Source organism: Arachis hypogaea, chromosome 8 (assembly GCF_003086295.3).
Source record: "Arachis hypogaea cultivar Tifrunner chromosome 8, arahy.Tifrunner.gnm2.J5K5, whole genome shotgun sequence".
Lineage (NCBI taxonomy): Eukaryota > Viridiplantae > Streptophyta > Magnoliopsida > Fabales > Fabaceae > Arachis > Arachis hypogaea.
The window spans coordinates 5,347,893-5,368,100 of NC_092043.1; the positions used below are offsets into that span (position 1 = coordinate 5,347,893).

General features: G+C 35.1%; 1 protein-coding gene, 2 long non-coding RNA genes and 1 other non-coding gene across 4 annotated transcripts; 2 read left to right on the plus strand and 2 right to left on the minus strand.

The window, feature by feature from the left end:
* Positions 1-7,093: 7,093 nt before the first annotated feature.
* LOC140174788 (uncharacterized) lies at positions 7,094-8,157 on the minus strand. Its single transcript, XR_011864469.1, has 2 exons — positions 7,526-8,157; positions 7,094-7,437 (listed from the first exon to the last, which is right to left on the minus strand). It is a non-coding gene; the product is annotated as an uncharacterized lncRNA (long non-coding RNA).
* A 114-nt stretch (positions 8,158-8,271) lies between these two features.
* LOC140174787 (uncharacterized) lies at positions 8,272-9,183 on the plus strand. Its single transcript, XR_011864468.1, has 2 exons — positions 8,272-8,505; positions 8,904-9,183. It is a non-coding gene; the product is annotated as an uncharacterized lncRNA (long non-coding RNA).
* Positions 9,184-9,221: 38 nt separating this feature from the next.
* LOC112705784 (uncharacterized) lies at positions 9,222-9,810 on the plus strand. Its single transcript, XR_003155563.3, has 3 exons — positions 9,222-9,330; positions 9,419-9,480; positions 9,598-9,810. It is a non-coding gene; the product is annotated as an uncharacterized protein (transcript).
* Positions 9,811-10,956: 1,146 nt separating this feature from the next.
* LOC112705783 (wall-associated receptor kinase-like 14) lies at positions 10,957-17,046 on the minus strand. Its single transcript, XM_025756750.3, has 3 exons — positions 15,674-17,046; positions 12,577-12,654; positions 10,957-12,480 (listed from the first exon to the last, which is right to left on the minus strand). Exons 1-3 carry the CDS (start codon positions 16,419-16,421, stop codon positions 11,192-11,194), a joined length of 2,115 nt encoding a protein of 704 aa, XP_025612535.1. The 5' UTR covers positions 16,422-17,046; the 3' UTR covers positions 10,957-11,191.
* Between the last annotated feature and the right edge of the window lie 3,162 nt (positions 17,047-20,208).

Genomic DNA, 20,208 nt, shown 5'->3' on the forward strand with positions numbered 1-20,208 from the left:
ACTGAGAGGATGGGAGGTAGCCACTGACAACGGTGAAACCCTTGCATACAGCTTGCCATGGAAGGAGCCTTGCGTGCTTGAAGAAGAAGACAGTAGGAAAGCAGAGATTCAAAAGATGGAGCATCTCCAAAACCTCAACCTATTCTCCATCACTGCAAAACAAGTACTTATTTCATGTTCTTTTACTTTTCACAATCAATCCTGATAATTTCTGATATCCTGACTAAGATTTACAAGATAACCATAGCTTGCTTCAAGCCGACAATCTCCGTGGGATCGACCCTTACTCACGTAAGGTATTACTTGGACGACCCAGTGCACTTGCTGGTTAGTTGTGCGGAATTGCAAAAGTGTGATTGCAATTTCGTGCACCAGTAAGCGAGGAAACAAAATTAGAAAAGCAAACGAGAGTACACTAACCTCTTTTAGTCATCCCTTGATCTTTAAAAATTCATTTCAATAAAAGTAAAATAGCTCTAATGAAAACTTTTAAGATTCCAAAATACTTTAAACAAACATTTAATAAAATCCATTCAATTTCAAGTAGATCACAACCGTTGTTTTCCAAACGGCCAATGGTAATAAAGTCTCATTGAAAATTGAAAACAATTTTTAATGACATGACCTTTTTTCATTTTCCTTTTACTTTCCCTACGAAAATGCAAAATTGAATTTAACTGTACTAAATACTTTTTAATGAAACACATTGAACTGGGGGCTCCTTACGCCGAGTTATAACACGTTCCCTAAAAGCTCAACCTATGTCATAAAAAATACCACTAGACCAAGCTTGAGGTCTATGATGTGACCGTTATACATCGGTTACAAGTTATTACTCGGTCATAAAGCGTTAAAGACCAGCTAGCCATAACTGACATTAAAACGAATATCAAAATGTTAGATATAAAATTATTCTCCACTTAAAACACCATTACTCGAAGACATAACAGTTACTTTCATTTCTCAGATATAAAAGAAATGGTAAGAAGATTATTTGATTCATGGTATTCTGCAAAGCTTATTACTCAACATATTGACTTGAGTGTCGAAGTGCCTTTTGCAGGTGTTGCGAATTTCAAATGTCCACAAACTAACTGGCAAGTGCACTAGGTCATACCAAGTAATACCTCCGGTGAGTGAAGGTCGATCCCACGAGGATTGATGGACTGAACAAAAATAGTCGATTGAATCACTTAGTCAAGCAAGCAGAAAATAATGTTTTGATATTCAAAAGTATTAGACAGTACTTCAGAGAGTAAGAAAGCAAACAGTAGACTTGGTGTGAAATGTATGTGAGAAAATAGTTAAGATTTTGGAGTTATTTATTCTTTCGGATTAAGATTTCTTACCAACTATTTTAAACTTGTAAGATTCATTTCATGAAAAACTGTAATTGAATAAACCCTAATTCCTTAGTAATTTAGTCTCCTCTAACCTAATCAACCGCCAATTTCTTGGTCACTTAATGTAGATTAGAGGGTTAGGTTCGATTATAGTTTATTGGCCACAAAAACCCTAACTACCAAAATATAAGAGGATTATATATAACATATCCCGTTAAGTCCAAGAAATTAGTAGTTTAGGAGGAATTTACTTTCAAGCTAGTATTCAAGTGAGATAACTTTTTCAAGAATCAACAAGAATTCATGTAGAATAGGAGTTATTTTCCAATACACTCAAATTCATAAGATGAAGAACGAAAGTAATCCTTGAAATTGAATTAATACATTAATTGAAATAGAGTGGCAATAGTATCAATCCATGGAAATAAACAGAGCTCCTAACCTTAACCAAGGGAGTCTAGTTTCTCATGACTCAGAGAGAAAACTAGGGTTAAAAAATGTGAAAGTGTGGAACGAGGAAGAAAGAAGAGATTCCCCGAAGGGCGAAATCTTTTCCCTTTTATATCTAACCTAATTTGATTTGAAAATAAAATAAACTAAAAATAACTAAAACCCAAAAGATTGTGTTTGGGAATAAAAATACTTAGAACAAAATAAAATATAATAATTAGAAGTCAAATCCACTAAAAATGCTCATTTGGTGAAGATTGATCCGCATTATTAACGCTAAACGCCAGGCTCAGTGTTTAGCGCCCCAGGAGGCAGTAACCTCCATATCCATTCTACCTTCCTAGCGCTAAATGCCAGGCTTGGCGTTTAGCGCCCCTGGTGGCAGAGACTTCTTCGTTTTTGACTTCCTAGCACTAAACGCCCAAGTCTGCGTTTAGTGCCAGCTTGGCAGATTCAAAATTTTCTTCTTTCCTTTTACACGAACTCTGTCAAACCGATCCAAACTTCACCTTAAATAATTAAAATACTAAAGCGACTCAAAGTAGCATCCAAATAAGCTTCAAACACTAAAATCCAATTAAAACTCAATAAATTTACATCTTAAATAAATAGAAAATAGAGAAAAGATGCTCATGCATCAGCAGCACCCATCCTCTTGTTCTCTTCTTGGCGACGTATAACTCATCTCGATAAAAAGTTTGAAGACAATCATCAGCAGACAAGCTATAAACCGGCCAACCTCAACAAGAATAATATTCTAACATAATTAAATTTAACAGCATAAAAATCATCAAAACCTAATTTTCTGCTCTGCCAACAAATTTAATTCAAATAAACCATCATATTAGTTAATTATTTAACCTAAACTAACCTAAGCTAACTAATCCGAACACTTTATATTAAAACGGCTAACAATTCATCTAAATATTTATGTTCAAATATCTTAAATTGACAACAAATTAATTAGAACTGTTATGGTATGAACAACCTAGACGTAACCTCGACTGCAGGGGTTGACGTCGAACTTTAGCTTTTAACGCCGAGTTTTGGCCTTCAACGTCGAGCTATAAACTGAGATGATCCGAGTTTTTCGTCTAGAAGGATGTCACATCAAGGAGAGTATGAGCAAAGAGGGAGTGTACCTGCAAAAGGCACTCCAATACTTAAGTTAGTACTGAGAATTCAGTGTGTTCTTGTTGAAGATAAAACATCATACCTTTATAGGTGAAGTAAGACAGGTAAATTATATTCTTGTTGATTATCTAAATTGATGAGCAGTTATTAGGTTTAATGAGTAATAAATATCTGGTCAGACAGTTTTATTCCAAAATGTAGCCTGTTGAATCTGATTATAATGTATAACCGCCGAGTTATAACTCAAATTGCCGAGTTATAGTGTATAATACTGAGTTAAGACATTAAATTTGTAACAACCAGATCAAAAATAAAGTCAATTAATATATCATTTTCTAACTATTTAAATTCAACAAATAATAACGTCCCAACTAAAACTAAATAAATCATAATATCCTAACATATCAACTAAGTAACTATGTAACACAAGAAATACAAAAACCAACTTTAAAATTTAGTGTCTCAACCACATATCACGTTACATTCAATCTGTTAATGCTTTTTTATCACACACAATCCTTTTATTGAGCCATATATGCTTTTTAAACTTTTCAAAACTTTAAAAACATCTTAAATGAAGGCAAACATCTGGGCTGCACTCATTTTTATAGCCTCTAACACTTATTCTGGTACTAAGTTCTGTATATTCTTATACGGTGAATGCTATGGTGTCTAAAAGATGTTGTCTATTTACTAAAAAAGGTTAAAAATAATATTTAATTTAAAAGATATAACAATAAATAATTTTTAAAAAATCAAAATTTACTACAAAAAGTAAATTAGATAAAATTTAGACACCAATTCATAGGAACCATAAAATTGACCTTTTTATATACATATCTCGAGTACTCAATAAAGCGTGCGTCATATTTTGAGTATAGAGTAACCGAAATGCATTTTTGCCATATATGATATATTATGCAAATCGATAAATATTCTACATATTACACATTATCATAATATTATAATTATTTAATTTAAATTAAAAAAAATTCGACTAATCTATATATATTTAAAGCAATAATGTTAAGGAGACAAAAAAAAAACAGATAAAATTTATTTTATTTAATATTTATTAATTGTCGTAACAATTAATAAATGCTAGATAAGATAAATTTTAACTATTTTTAGTTAATTTTTTTTGTTATCAAATATTTTTAAATTTAAAGAATGATAAATGGTACGGTTAATCATGCACAAATACTGATTAATTATCCCCTGAACTAAATTTTTCTTTGCCATAATAGACGTCTTAATTCATTATAATTTTCCCACAGATAAAATCAATGGAAGAATTTAGTATGGGATACTCTTATAAAGATATCTAAAACAACTTTTTTTTTAGTTGCTGATGTGTCATTCTGTGATTGGTTGATTATTAAAAACCGATTAATAAAATCTATCTCCAAACCAGGTGCTTTAAATTTGGTTCGACCCATCCGATTTATATAAACCAGTCCGAGTCTTTTTTTTTTGGGAAAAAGACAAATAGGTTCCTGACTTTTTAGGTTTTTGACAAATTCATCCCTGACAAAATTTATATACAAAAAAGTCCCTGACTTTAACAAACGGAGGACAATTTAGTCCTTCCGTCTGTTTCCCTCTCACACATCAAACGGAACTGGCTGAGGTGGCTATAACGGTGTCCAGGTGTCCGTTACAGTGCCACGCTGGAAGGGAAAAAAGATCAAAGGACAAATAGGTCCTTACTGATCAAAACGACGTCGTTTTGATAAGGTAACCCATTCTTAATAAAAACCCTTTGCCAACACAGAAATTACCATATACTGCCCTAACCCCTTCATCAAGCTAGAGCTTCCTTCCCTCTGGCTCGAAACTGAAGTGTCATCGAAGAAGGTGGAGTAGGAGAGACTTAGTTCGTATGCTGAAGAAGTTCAATCATCAATCAAGGTAAGCAAGTCCACAACGTTCATGATGACATTCGCGTTAGGGTTCCATTTAGTGTATGGTGTGATGCATGTAAATGACATTCTGCTATGGTTGCTTTCTGTTTCAATCTATTTGAAAAAAGTTATTTTGTCTTCATTTGAAAGATTCTGAGGGTTCTATGCATTGTGGGTTGATTTTATTTTTGTTTGAAAATTACAGATGATTGATAGATATGTAATTCCTGTTTTTCACCATGGAGGAAAGTTTGTGAGGAATGGTGATGGGGGACTTGTTTATATGGATGAAAAAGTAGACAAATTTCCAGAGATGGACATAGATTTTATCAACTTTGGAGATTTGGTGAAGTTGTATGAGGGTTTAGGATATCCTGGCTACAAGGCAATATACTGGTTTGATAGTACAGCCAGTGATATAGAATCTGGGTTTCATCGTTTAACAGGGGATAATAGGATTCGTGAATTGTGTGAAATTTGATTAGGAATGAAGAAAAAGATGAGTTTCATGTTTACTTTGATCATGTTGTCAATGAACCTGAGTATGTAGAAGAAGAAGGAGGCGGGAATGCAGGAACTGAGAATGTTGAGTGCGTAGATGTAGATGATATCTGTGATAATCTGATGACATCCTCCTCTGATGACGGCTACGAGAGCACGGAGGGTGAACCTTACAAGCATCCACCTTCGGGGTATAATGATGACAGTGATGATGAGAATAGCAGTGGAGAAGAGAAACGTACCAAAAAGAAGAGAAGTATGACTTACAAGGGAAAAAAAGTGGCTGTACCAAAGAGGAAAATGAAAGAGAAGAAGAAGAAGGATCCAATAAAGAGGCAGGATGCACCAAGGAAGAATAGATCGAATATTGGTGGAAAAAGACCCAATGTACAACCAGGTGTTGGGCCCAGTGTAGACCAACGAGCTAGGCCTTCTTTGAACAATAGTGGGCCTAGTAATGGGCCTGACCAACACTCAAGCTGCACTGATTCAGAGTATGACTATGAATACCATTCAGAGGATTTGCATACCCCTGTTTCCTCTGATGAAGAAGCTGAGAAGCAACATTGGCCGGAGTTCAATGATGAGTATGGATTTGGAGAAGGCCACTTTGAAGTAGGCACCAAGTTTGCAACTCTTGATGATTTTAAAGAAGTGGTGAAGGACTTGTTCATATCTGAGGGTAGGCAGCTTCAATGGATTAAAAATGATAAAGAAAGGGTTCGGGTGGGCTGCAAAGGAGAAGAATGTCCATGGGTTGTACATGTATCCTACAATAATTCTCTTAGGTGCTTCCAGGTTAAAACTTTTAAATCTGAGCATACATGTGCAAGGGACATGGGGAGTAATGCTGCTGACCAACACTGGCTGAGCAACAAAATTGACCAAGGCACCAGAACTCAAGTAGTCAGGCACTAGTGGAACTTCCATTATCCCAATCTGCTCCAGAGCCTGAGGTAACAAAGCACGTGAGGATTTAGTTGTCCTCGTTATGAATGATGAAGGATTTATGTGTCTTCATTATAAAAGATAAAGGATTTATGTGTCTTCATTATAAATGTTAAAGGACTTATGTGTCTTCATTATAAATGTTGTAGGCTGACCAGAATACACAACAGCCAGCTCCAGCTGAACAAGCACATGACACTTCTTCACATGCAGCACCATTCAGCTAAGCACCAATCAAGACAACAAAACATACTCATTCCAAAATACCAGCTAAATTTAGGCCAAAGCAACCAATCAAAAGGCCACCTGCACCAACTACAACTCAGACTCAAGTTGCTCCACCAACTTCAACAAGTGTGACAACAACATCTAGTGGAGGAGTATCAAAGGAGACACTGGCAGCAACAACTTCTGCCACAACAGGACTATTCAAGTTTATACCAAATCCAGGCTTCAAGAACCAGACAAAGTGACAAGCTTGTTCCTGACTTATTTTGGAAACAAAAATTAGTTTTTTGCTGCAATACTTGGTTGTAATACATATTGGCAAACTTTCTTTTAGCCAATTTAGTTGCTTATGAATTAGTATTTTGGAATCCGAGGGATGATATACCTGCTACAGTTACTTATCCTAGATGTTATTATGTTGTGGTATGACAATATTCCTATATTATGGTTTAGTTTGAATGAATGAATTATTGTTGATTGAATGAATTATATATGGCTTGTTTCTGACTTAGGTTCATCTCTTGAAAGTAAACATGTATGTTACACGCATTCTGTATCTATTTCAAGCCAACAAGATATGGATAATTAAAATCTTCTTTCTTTCATTTATATTAGCTAAAATAGTTAACAGATATAATTCATTACAATCCACATTTTTTTCATATTTTTCATACTCTAAATAAACAAAGACCAACAACTACAACAATCAAGCTTAGAACAATGACCCAGAAGTTACTGCTTTTCTTGTTCTCTAGGTAATTTATCCTTTGCTCTAGATCAGCTATTCTGTTCTCCAATTCTATCTTCCCAAAATGTTCTTCAACATTTAAGCTCTGATTGTCACCCAATTCCTTTGTTGGCTCCATGCACTCAATTCTTCCAATATGGTCATCAACCCACACAAAGAATTTGCAATATGGTTGTTTCACCTAAATCAATTCAGATGGTATGAAAATATGTTGGGATAAAAAAAAAACTCTCAACTTCATCCATATACATAAAAAATTGTGAGCTTACCTTGAAGAATGGGCATCCGAAAAATAGTCTGTTTGGGTTGGTATTTGTCTTCGACATGTAAAATATCGCATACATCCCGCAGAAGCATTTTGGAGCGATGCAATCTTTCTCATCCCCAGCTTGAACTGAACATGGAGCTGCATTTACAGAAGAGCCTTCCTGTCGTCTGCCAACACCTCCGCGTTGTCTCTTGATTGATGAGCTTCCATCACTGGCCATCAATTTCAGCAACACCACCATGAACAAATCTGAGCAGGTGCTGCGTATGTTACTTCACAAAACCCAGTTTAAATCTCATTAGGGTTACCTTATCAAAACGACGTCGTTTTGATCAGTAAGGACCTATTTGTCCTTCGATCTTTTTTCCCTTCCAACGTGGCACCGTAACGGACACCTGGACACCGTTATAGCCACCTCAGCCAGTTCCGTTTGATGTGTGAGAGGGAAACAGACGGAAGGACTAAATTGTCCTCCGTTTGTTAAAGTCAGGGACTTTTTTGTATTTAAATTTTGTCAGGGATGAATTTGTCAAAAACCTAAAAAGTCAGGGACCTATTTGTCTTTTTCCCTTTTTTTTTTCCTTAGATATATGAAACTATGTCGTTTCACAGCCTCTTCTCTTCCCTCAACATTACTGTTACTGCAGCTCTCTCATCTCTCACTCTGCCTCTCTGCCTCATTGACGCGAACTCAAGTCCTCTCCCTCTATCGGCATCGGTCTCTCTCACTGTCTCTGACAAGCTCGTCGTCGATCTCCTACGGTCTCCGGTCTCGTGCGCCTTCCCTGCCCTCGTCGTCGCTGGTGGCAGTAGCAGCAGCTCCCAGGACTGGACGTCGTCGTCGCTCCCTGTCTTGTCACCGCCTCACAGTCAGTCTCGCGCCTTCCCGTCGTCGCCGGAGACAGAAGCAGCAGGTCCCCGAACTTCCTCCTCGCCTTCAGCAACTCCTCGGCTTCCTTCGCACAACCTGGTTCTAATTTGGTGAGTTCCAACAAATTTTTCTGTTCTTCCCTTTTCTGTTTTGTTGCTATCTTTGATTTTTTGGCTGAAAATATCAATTAATTATTCTCTTTGTTGCTGAAAATAATCACATTGAGGGAAGATCACTAATATGGGCACATGGGTATTCATAAAAACATGAACTTTATCAATGATTGAAGCCAAAATTGGGAATGTTTGCTATTTTGTTAATAATTATATAATTGGGATCAAACAGAATTAAAGGGGTTATGCAAAAAATTGGCAACTGAAATTAAAATGGACTTTGAAATAAGAACTAGTGGCGCGAATAACTAACAATGATGTAAAGGAATCTATGCATGGGGTTTTTGAGATATATCTATGATGAATGCATTTGTGTTTGTTATGCACACAAACAGAGTCAAAGGTTGTTGGGTATGAAGTATGAAGAGGGGTTTGGCACAAAGAGAAAGACCTATTCATTAGCTAATTTTGCATCTCTAGCCGATGAGTCTAGCATAGCTAATTTTACATTATTGCTGGTGTGAAACATGATACTGCATTTACCCCACAAACCAAAAAGGAGATCAATGTATGTGACGCTTTCTCATGTTACTTTTAAGTTTTGTTTTCTATCTGGTTGGATCATTTTCTAATAGTGTTATGTTGTATTCATTATAATGCATTTGCTATTTTGTCCCTGGTTTCGTATTTGAGTACTGGTGTTCTTCTATTTATATGAATCTATATGTGGCACCGGCTTGATGACCTTCAACCAGCAAGTGATGAAGTGATATGTCGTGGAATCACTGGCCCCAAGCTTTATATGGTGTCCCCTTTTTTGGCGTGAGTACAGCGGCACGTGATTTTTGATAGTTTTGGTCATTGTCCCAGGAGTTGTTGAAATTTATGAAAACTGGTGTCTTTTATGCAGATCCTTGAAATCATGGACACATCCACCTCCTTTGGCTCCAAGGCCTGATTTGCCACTTAAAGGTAAGTTGGTTACACACACGGTTTAATTCGTTGCACTGCATTGTATTTAATTTGGGATTTTGTTAAGAATTGAAAAGTGAGTTGCTTAGATGATTGCTGACAAGCCTTTTACATTAGTTAAGGAATTTGCGTGTGGAAAGCAAAGCACAGTTCTACAGGGAGTAGCTCATCATTCATGGATAGCCAGCCCACAAAGTCTGAAAATGAATTTCAAAATCTTGATATAGGGCCTGGCAGGAGCTTCAGGAATTTTAAATTTAATACTGCATTGATCTTACAAGCCATGGAAGCAGCATTTTCTTCTTGAAGGTCCAGCAACATTCCTGTGAAGTCCCTCCCTGTAATTGAATTGGATGGCACCATTTTCACTCTTATGTCAGAGGTCGGTAGTGATCAAATTAGGTAGTTGTACATGATGTTTCTCAGATTATATCAGATTGAGTAATTTGTACATTGTGTACATGAATCGTTTGTGGGCCTAAACAGTATTCTCAATATAAAGGTTTATATTCTCCGATTTTTAATCAATCATACAATTAACTGTGAAACTTGTCTTTAATGATACCAAACATGTTAAAATAGGTTAAAGTTATAACATGTTCTGCATTTCTTTTTCTCCAGTACTAAGCTTAAATTATGATATATTTTTTTTTCATTTGGTATATGAAGTTATGTTATAACCTGAGACAGTACATTATTCCAAATTTAAAATAGCTGGATATCATCAAATAAACCAGCATATGAGATTACATTCGGAATAAAGTAAGCATAAATAATTCCAATTATCCAGATGTAGCGATCAAGCCCAGATCTGAAATGTCAGTCATGCATTTGAAGGAGATCAGGCTTTGCAGGATCAGTCTCGAGACTGGCTATTTCTGACGCCAGCGGCTACTTCTGATGCCGGCGACGACGAGTTCAGGGAAGGCGTGTGAGCGTGGCTGAATGCAAGACATTGACGACTGAAGACACGGAAGTGATGAGGACCTTGGGTGCGAGGCTGAAGACGAGAGAGGGAGAGCTTGCGATTGCGAAGCCAGTAAGCAAAGAGATGAGGAGTTCGAGCTTCAGTGAGAAAGGGAGAGGAATGAGACGATAGGACTAGGTTTGTTTCTTTTTCGGGTTAGCTTGAGAGATTATTGAGAGCTTGGGCTTGGGCTTGAGCTTGGGCTTGGGCTTGGGCTTGGGGCTAAGGTTAGGTTTTATTTAGGGACCTAATTGTATTTTTATATTTATAGGAAGTTAAATGTCTGCAAAACAAAAATTAGGGATATATTTGTCTTTATATCAAAAAATTTAAACATGATTCGGTTCAAATTGTATAAATCAATTGGATCAATCGGGTCTAATAATTATAGTATAGACAATTGGGTTTATTATTGTTGTTATAATAAACTGATTTTGTTCTGGTTTATTAAAAAATAAATTATTAACCGATTTAATAAAGATGACTAATAATATCATGACACATGTAAATGTCTTAAAAAAAGACATATTTAATGTCTTTATCAAAGTGGTCTCTATTTAATATATGAAGAATGCCAGGGGGCTAGCAATTTTAGTGTTTTGTAATCATTAATTGGTCATCAATAGTGTTTTTAATAGTGTGAGATTACATCTAATTGTAGAAGATTACTCACTTTTGTTTAAATGGTTAAGTACTGGCCAAAAAACACAAAAGTTGCTGCCCTAGACTTTTCCTTAATATATCTCAATCAAATGACTTGCTAGGGAAACTATTTGACGAGGGAGAGCTTTGTTCACTCAACCATACTTCTCTATCTTGCACCGAAACCGGTGAGCTACTTTTGGTCCTATCCAACAACGACCTTAACTTGGGCCCAGTTAGTAGCCCGACCTTGGTTCTACTGCTAAGTGGTTTCTCACACTCATTAGAGGAGGAGGAGGAGGAAGAAGAAGAGGATAACTCTGTAGAAGCTACACAATTATGATTGTCACCAAAACTAGGCCACGTAGTAAGAGTGAGTTGTTCTAACTCGCTTGCCACTTCTGTCATTGAAGGCCTCATATCTCTATGGAACGCAAGGCATCTAAATGCCAACTCAGCAACCTTGTGTATTGAGGAAAGTGTCCAAGGATCACTTCTTGCTTGAGGCACAAGAAAGGGGTCTATGATCTCGTCCAAGAGCCCGTTCCCGATCCTATCAGTTGCAAGGGAGGCCAGGTTCACTTCATTATGAGGGCGGGTAAAGTCAACCACCTTGAGTCCAGTTATGATCTCAACAAGAACAACGCCGAAGCTGTAAACATCACTCTTGTCAGAAAGATGAAAGTCTTGATGGTACTGCGGATCAACATAGCCAGGGGTCCCCTGTGGCGCCGTTGAAATGTGGGATATTTCAGTCATTCCAAGTCTAGAGAGACCGAAATCAGCTACCTTTGAACCGAAATTGGAATCCAAGAGTATGTTGCTGGATTTGATATCTCTATGGTAGATTGGGGGATTCATGGCAGAGTGAAGATGTGCAATGGCTTGTGCTGTTTCGGTGGCAATTCTTAATCGAATCGGCCATGAAAGACCGTCTCCTCGTTCTTTTTGAAGATGCTGACTCAATGTTCCGTTCGGCATGAACTCATAGACCAGGATCTGTTCTCCGTGTTCTATGCAGCAACCCAACAATCGCACTAAGTTAGTGTGGCTGACTGAAGAGAGGAGCTTGATCTCGTTCATTACTTGCTCGATGCTGTCGTTGGCGTCCCTCTGTTTTATTCTCTTGATGGCAACCAATTCATCATTGTTGTGAAGTTTTCCCGCGTAAACTGTACCGTATGCACCGGTTCCCAGGCGTTGTTTCTCAGAGAAACTGTTGGTGGCTCTCTCTATGTCTTTGTAGGGATAGATAGGGACGCTGTAGTTGACGGTTGCTTCCGTGAACCGCCTTTTTGTGCTCTTTGTGACTCTCAATTTGCTGCGCCTTTTAAACAAACAACAAAATACTGAAACCGCACTTATCATCACTGAAATTCCTACAGCAAATCCTGTCAACCAAAGTAATCTCATATATCAATTTTGTATGTTATAATTCAATGTGTATGGTTTTATTGTATGTCATTTCCTAGCTAAATATAAGGCACCTGCAATCAAGATGACAAATCTCGCTGTTCCTCCACATCTGCCAGACATGTACTTGGCTGCGTTGCATGCTGAAGAGGCTGCATATTTACGATCCCATCATCACAAAATACAATTACTAACCCAGAAGGCCAGAACTATATAAAAAAATGACATAAAGTTGAGCTAATAGCAACTTAGTTTATAATATTAATTAGTAGTAGCTAGTGGCCATAGATCATGTTTCAATTCGGATTCCTTGATTGGCGTCTCTGGTTGTACGAATTACTTACAGAGATTCAAGGGTTTATCCTCTAATCGCTTCAGCAGTTTTGTTGTTTGGTTTAATTACTTTAGCAGTGCATTCATAATTAGATAATTAATTAGTGCATCTAATAGTTAAAAGTTATACATTTAGTTAGGCGAAGCTTCCATTTCTTGCGAGGAACGTACTCTTCTAGATTACAACAACTACTACTAGTATGACAAGAAAAAAGAAAAAACCTACGAATAAAAAACCTTCGCTTCGCTGAGTTGCTGTATATTTTGAATACAATATTCACCGACACTTATTCGATACACGTGTCTGTTATGTCTAACCGGATCTTAATAAAAAAATAAAAATTTTTTCTCCACATATATTGGACACACCTAAATACCATCACCTATTAAATATGTCTAGTTTTATTTTTAACATATATTTTTAAAATAAATTTAGGTATACTATTATTGTTTATTAAAATAAAAACTATTTTAAATACTTACTATAATTAAAATAAAATAATTAAAAAATTTAATTTATATTTTAATATTAATAAAATATTAAAATATTATTACGATTTATATAAAAAAATTTTTATATTTTATATGAATGCATATATCTATAACATAAAATTTTAAAATTTGTGTATTAACATGTCTCATATTATATCACGTTTTGTATCCATGTCCTAACATCAGAGTAAAAAAAAGTAAAGTTCCCTTTTTGGACCAAATTTTATGGAAAGAACATTTGACCACTGGCCTAATTGATTAGTCTTGTTGACTTAAATTCCCCGTGATTATGGGTTGCCCCAATAAATTAAGTGGCACTTACGTTTTGGGCTCCACCAATTATTTCTCTCGTCTCTTTGCTGGCTGCTACGCGGTCCTACTTGCACCATCCTTTTACGCTTGAGGCCACCCTCAATTATTTAACACTATCCAGCTCATCTTTCAAAATTATGACTCAGATTTTTATTTTGATAGTGCTGCAAATCTATAATCTATAATTATTTACTGGCAAAACATCTCGTTATGTTTAGGATTTGCATATAATTATCAAATATTTAATATATCACGTGTAAGATATGTACCCTAAACTATTGGTCCGCACCGTCTATTTGTACTAGTTGTAATCATGAATGGCATTGGCATGTATCCAAACTAAAGAGAGTGGATCAAAGGAAGTAGCTAGGAAAATGATTATTTATTTGTTTATTTTATTATTTATAATACCCAAGAGGTTAAGCTGGCTAGTGGCAACTCAATATAAAACAAGTCATTTTCAACATGGTGAATTATTTCCTGTGAACTGCTATGACATAAAGAAAAGTCTCCAACTAAATCATGTCATTCCGAGGGATCTTACAAGAAAAAATGTGACATGTGTGGGAGAATGCAGAAAAGGACGGGATTTATTAATCGCATAGTCTGGGTTTATTTAAAAAATTATAAGACTGAAACATGAATATAAAAATATAAAATTATATTTAATATGTAAAATATGAATAAAAATATTATATTTTAAAATATTAAATTAATATATTTTATTTATTATTATTATTAAATTTTTATAATCATATTTTTATTATTTTTTTAATTATTATTTTTTTATTATCACACCAAGTTAAAGAAAGATTTTAAGTTAAAACAAAGTTATTTTACACTAAATCATCTTAACCTAAACCGCAAAAACGACACCTACAACACTCTTTCTAAAAACTATCTAACAAATGTCAGATTCGAAAAATGACAGATGCAAAGCAGCAATGGTAGAAAATAAATAAAATTGCTATTTACCACCAGTAATTACGACACAGAAGGGTGCTGGAAGTTAGAAATGGCAAGTCCCTCACGGCAGTAGCACGAAATCCTTAAGCAAAGGTGAAAGTAGCAGTCAAGGAGAGATGAAAGAAGTAGGTGAGTAGTAGTGGTAGTTATAGAAAGAGGGGATCGGAAGAATAGAAAAAATATAAAACAAAAGTGGTAACTATAACCGTAGAAAAAGAAGCGTGAAAGGTCAGGGGCAGAATTGATTTTTTTGCGCGCTTTCAAATGACATTCAAGTGTATTTAATGCTCTAAATACGATAATCGAAGCGACGCTTTCGAAACAGGTGTTGAAGGCAACTCCCACGCTCGAAGAAGCCGCTAGAAGCTTAGACCCATGCCGACAAACCTGCGTTGGGTAGAAACTATTTTTACAGGAACGCGAGCAGGCAAATGCGCCAACCGTGAACCTCACGCCTTGACGCATTGGGGGCACTGTTCTAACCAACTCAACAACGGAGTCCACCAAGCGGCACACACTCACATCCGTAACGGACAGACGCCCTCCACGTGACTCGTTCTCTTAGCTCGAAGATCTTGACAGTTAACAATTGAAAGAAGTTTCGAAAAGACTGGATCTTAGAGAAAAGAAGACCCATCCGAACGAATAAGGATAAGGGAGAGAGACCTATTCTTCTCTCCAAATACGTTATCATTATTCTAATATAGCTGTTTCAATATACGGATACTAACTTAAAAGTTAGAGCGTTTTTGTAGGTGGCTCCATCTGCTGACCAATTAACGATGCGCTGAGGCAGCTCCCCAATTCAGAACCAGTTCTCATGTCTTAATCCTCGTTCCAACACTTGACAACCAACTGACTCAACTAACCACCAAATATTACGTAATTAAAAATATATTCAGCCTGTTCCTAATCGCCATTTAAAAAATAAAATAACAAAGACAAAGGAAAGTTTTTCACCATAACAATGTATCTAAAAATTTGGGGTATAGAAATTAAATTAATCTAACTAAAAGTTAACTAATTATAATATTTTAGAAAATAATAAGAACAAAGGCAAGAACTAACCTCTGATTCTCGTACAGCCTGTTCCGGCAAGAAAGCCATCGCCGACAAAGCCTTCCTTGCAGGTACACCGAAAGCCGGGTTTCCGATCAACGGGGGACTCAATTTCGGTACAATTAGCATCACTAGAACACTGGCAAGCTCCCTGAAGCCACCAACCAAGCTGAATTGTGGCTACCTCCAACGACACCGTAGCACCGGAATTGTTCCTCAAATTTTCCGAACAGATGGAAGACATAAAGTTGCCACAGCCGTACCCATCCAAGATGCTCTTATTCAAGAACTTGTTGGTGCTGTTGTTTTCGAAGTAGCAGCTCAAGCTACTTCCCTCTCTGCAATCCTCAGAGTAGTCAAAGTATTCCCGCACCATAGCCTCCGGAACGGTGCAAGACGACGCCGTTTTGGAGCAGTTCTGCACGAAGATCACGTTCCCCGATGTGGGAGCGTACTTGTGGCTGAAGAGTTCGTGGAATGTATAAAATGGGCGATTGCACTGTGCTTTGATGCCGACGATTATGCTGTCCGTTGTTACTTCTTGGACTGGGAATTTACCGATGAAGATTCCGCCGTCGGTGGTACAATTGAGGCGGATTCCGCAGTCGGAGGAGAATCCGAAAGGGTAAGGGTAAGGTTTGGATGAACCGCATGTTTGGTTGCACGTTCGGTAGTTCACTTGTGCTGTGCTTAGAGAGAGGAAGAGAAAGCATAACACTAGAAGGATCAAAATTGTGTGCTTTCTGATGATGATCATGGCAGTGGCAACAAGGCAGAGATTATTATTTATCTAAGAAAAGGGATTTCTCATTTAGGTGAAGGATAAAGGAGGAAGAAAGGAAAGGAGAGAAAAGAGACAACTTGATCGTAGTATGAGTTAGAACGATGAGAATATTGGGCTAAGACTTTCGTGGTAGTTGTTGATTAGTATCAGAATTGTGATTGTATATTTTTTTTTGTTGAAGTAATAAAAAAAATAAACATATATGATCCGTTAAGACGACTTGACTACTGGGGGAAATTGTTTTATTTTCTATTTTTATTTATTTTTTCTTGCTTTCTTTTGGACGCCTATGAATCTATCTCTATCTTTTGTCGTCTTTTCACACCATCAGGTGAATAGTTTAATTCTAATGACATCTAACAAAGACAAAACATGAAAGGAAAAGAAATGACATAAAAAATTAAAAATATAATATTAATAAACCGTTCTGGATGATCGCTCATTTGAATAATATTGGAGGGTGTTAATCAAGGCATGAAAGCTTGCTCACGGATGTTCTGTATGTTCACATTTGAGACGCTGACCGCTATGATTTAAGATCGTTATTGAAGCCTTTTTAACCCTTTTTTATTCGCTGCAGTAAGACCCTTGTAGCCTTATGTGCATCACTGCATGGTTAATTGTTGATTTAGGGGAAGCAATTCTCCTTTACCATGTGAAAGGGATATATAAATAACATTAAATGAAAAATACAGAAACAGTAAAGTATAGAACACGGCACACGGCAGAACAGTAGCTAGATGAAACACCCTGCCACTTTGAAAAATCAAAGCAATTAAGGAACGAAATTTCTCTCTCTCAAAAATTATGGATATAGGACAAATCCGATAGTTCATAATGCTAGTACAAAAATCCTTTTCCTTTTCCATATCAAAAGCTATTTTCCTTATTGTAAGCGTTAATATATATTTTAATACAATAATTAGATAACTGATGAAAGTGAACGTGAATCAATACAACTAGATAACCGATGAAAGTGAACGTGAATCACAGGCACAGCTTATCTTGGCCACTTATGTTACTAACCCATATGTGAAGAAGATAAACGGTACTAATTTTCAACGGACAAGAACAAGAAACTAGCATACATACTCGTTGCGGCAATGCCTTTATGATTTGTCCGTATCAACATGGATTGTCAATTAATGTTACTGTACCTAATAGGCAGAGCAATAAAAGGGAACTACCCGTGTGTTTTTAATTTAGCTAGAACATAACTAATTAAAATTCAATTAACTCTATATAGTATTTGTTTTCAATGGAAAATTTTCTGGCCGCCATGCTTGACTTCCTTCTTACTCAATTATAAATAATCCGATATCCAGCACCAACACATTGTGTGGACTCTGACCCTCCATAATTTCCGTACAATTCTAGCCAATCCTCATCTTAAGAAGAATGACATCCAACACAAGTTGAGGAACTTCTTCTATAAAATAAAACACATGTTCTCATGTTCAGGACCTTTTCATTAATCTTCAAGTAGGTTTGCACTGTGACAAAATATAGAGGTAGAATTTAATTACTTATTTCTTACTAGAGTTTTTATTTTTATTACGGGAATATAAATTTTTTAAATTATGCTGTTTTTATTCTGACATTATAGATTATGGCATAAAAAAAGTATAGAATCAATATACTTCTACAAAAAGGTCATAGAGAATGAAAGTTTTCGTTGACTAAGAAGATCAGGATCTCTTTAGATAAAAAAATCAAATAATAAGCTTTTGAATTATTATTTTTATATGAAAGAGTTTAATTTTTTACTAATAATTAATTCTAACATTCATTATCTAAAACTTGAAAGAATTTAATGCGTATACTTTTATATTTGATTAGATATTAAGTCTGTTGCAAAAATAAAAGTAATTAATTTTTATGCTTGTTATTTAAAAATAATATTTTTCGCTCTCTATATATAAAAGTATAATGAGATATTAGCATAAAAAATTATATTGATAGTTATAAAATTAACTCAAAATTAATTTTTCTAAAACAATTAAATCTTAATTCTAATTATTAATCACAACATTAGTATTCTCTTCAAATTATATGTAATAAATATTTGAAGAAAGAGAAGTAAAAATATACATTAGAAAGATAAGTAGTAAAAATTTAAACCTAAATAAACAAATAAAACAAGTATTCAAATAATAATAATAATAATAATAATAATAATAATAATAATAATAATAATAATAATAATAACTATATTTTTTGTGTGAACAATATCACGAAATTATTTTTTATTTATATTTAATTATAAATTTAATATATTTCTTATAATTTATAAATTTATTTAAATTATATTATTTTATTAAATTTATATTTTGTAGAACAGAAAAGTAGAGAGATGGAGAATGAGAGAGAAAAAAGAAAAAAAGATAAAGAAGAAAAAAGAGGAGAAAGGGAGTTTGTTAATTTTTGATGGAAAGATTTTATTTTAATTGTAATGAAAGAATATTTTTTGACATATTTTTGTTTGTCAAATTAGTAATATAAATATAAATTATAAATTATATATAAAGTGGAAAGGGTATAAAGAAATAAAGAAGGGGAGAGAGGTATAAGAAGATGGAAGAAGGGAGAATTTTTAAAATAAATAAAATAAATATTTTAGTTACCAAAATATACAATTTGTAGCAATTTTACCAAAATTCATCATATTTCTTATTTCGTTTATAGTAAAAACGAAATAAGATTGCACGCATCTCGTTTATAGTGTAAATGAGATAAGGTACAAAACAACATGACTTAATCATGTTTGTACACGTGGTGTGTAATGGTCGTATCTCGTTTAGTGTAAACGAGATACGTACAATCTAATTTAGTCTAAAAGACTAAACGCGGCCTATATATACAATTTGTTTACGGCATCATTTGGATAAATTTTTCGTCTATTTCTTTAACTTTTCTCCAATTTCTACCCTCTTACAATGATATTATCAACTTACTCCGCGACCATGGCGCACGTAGATGCACATGATATGGACATCAACTGGCTGAACACGACACAACACATCGCAGAGACAACTGACTTTGAGGTTAGTGTTGTTTTCTTCTTGTTTATGTTAGAGTATGTATGTGTAGTCATACTTAGAATACTTTTATAGTTCCAGTATATAACACATGTTTGGTGGATGAATATATTGTTAAGAAAAATTGATAGGTATGATTTTAGGTATTAGAGTTCTTAAATAAATGTTATTCATTTTGTTTTTATTTAAAGTAAGTTGTTAGGTAAATGTTGGGTGATTAAGTTATTAATCATTTAAGTAAATATTTTTAGTTAAGTTAATTTATTAACTAGATATTTAGTAATTTAGATATAATTAACTACATGTTTATCAATTTAGTTATTATTTATTTAAGTCAATATTTTTATTTAAATTAATTTATTAATTAAATTTTTATTAATTTAGTTATTAAGTAATTAAATAAAATTTTTATTTAAGTTAATTTATTAAGTAAATATTTTTACTTAATAAAGACGAACAAAGATGCGATACTAAACTAAGCCTCGTCTGTAGGTTGGTTCGGATAGTATTTCTGGGTATGCCCGATTTGTCTGGATAGACCACACCTCTTCTCTTGACGCTCACCCTCATCCATCTCATTACGAAACCTGGTGGATGTCTCCCAGTAGCCTTCCTACGTATGGATGGATTAGGACGCAGCTGTGTTCCATACCACTCCGGCTAAAGCATTTTGTCTGGTATAAGTGAGAACTCCACCTCATACACCTTGAACACAACCTCCT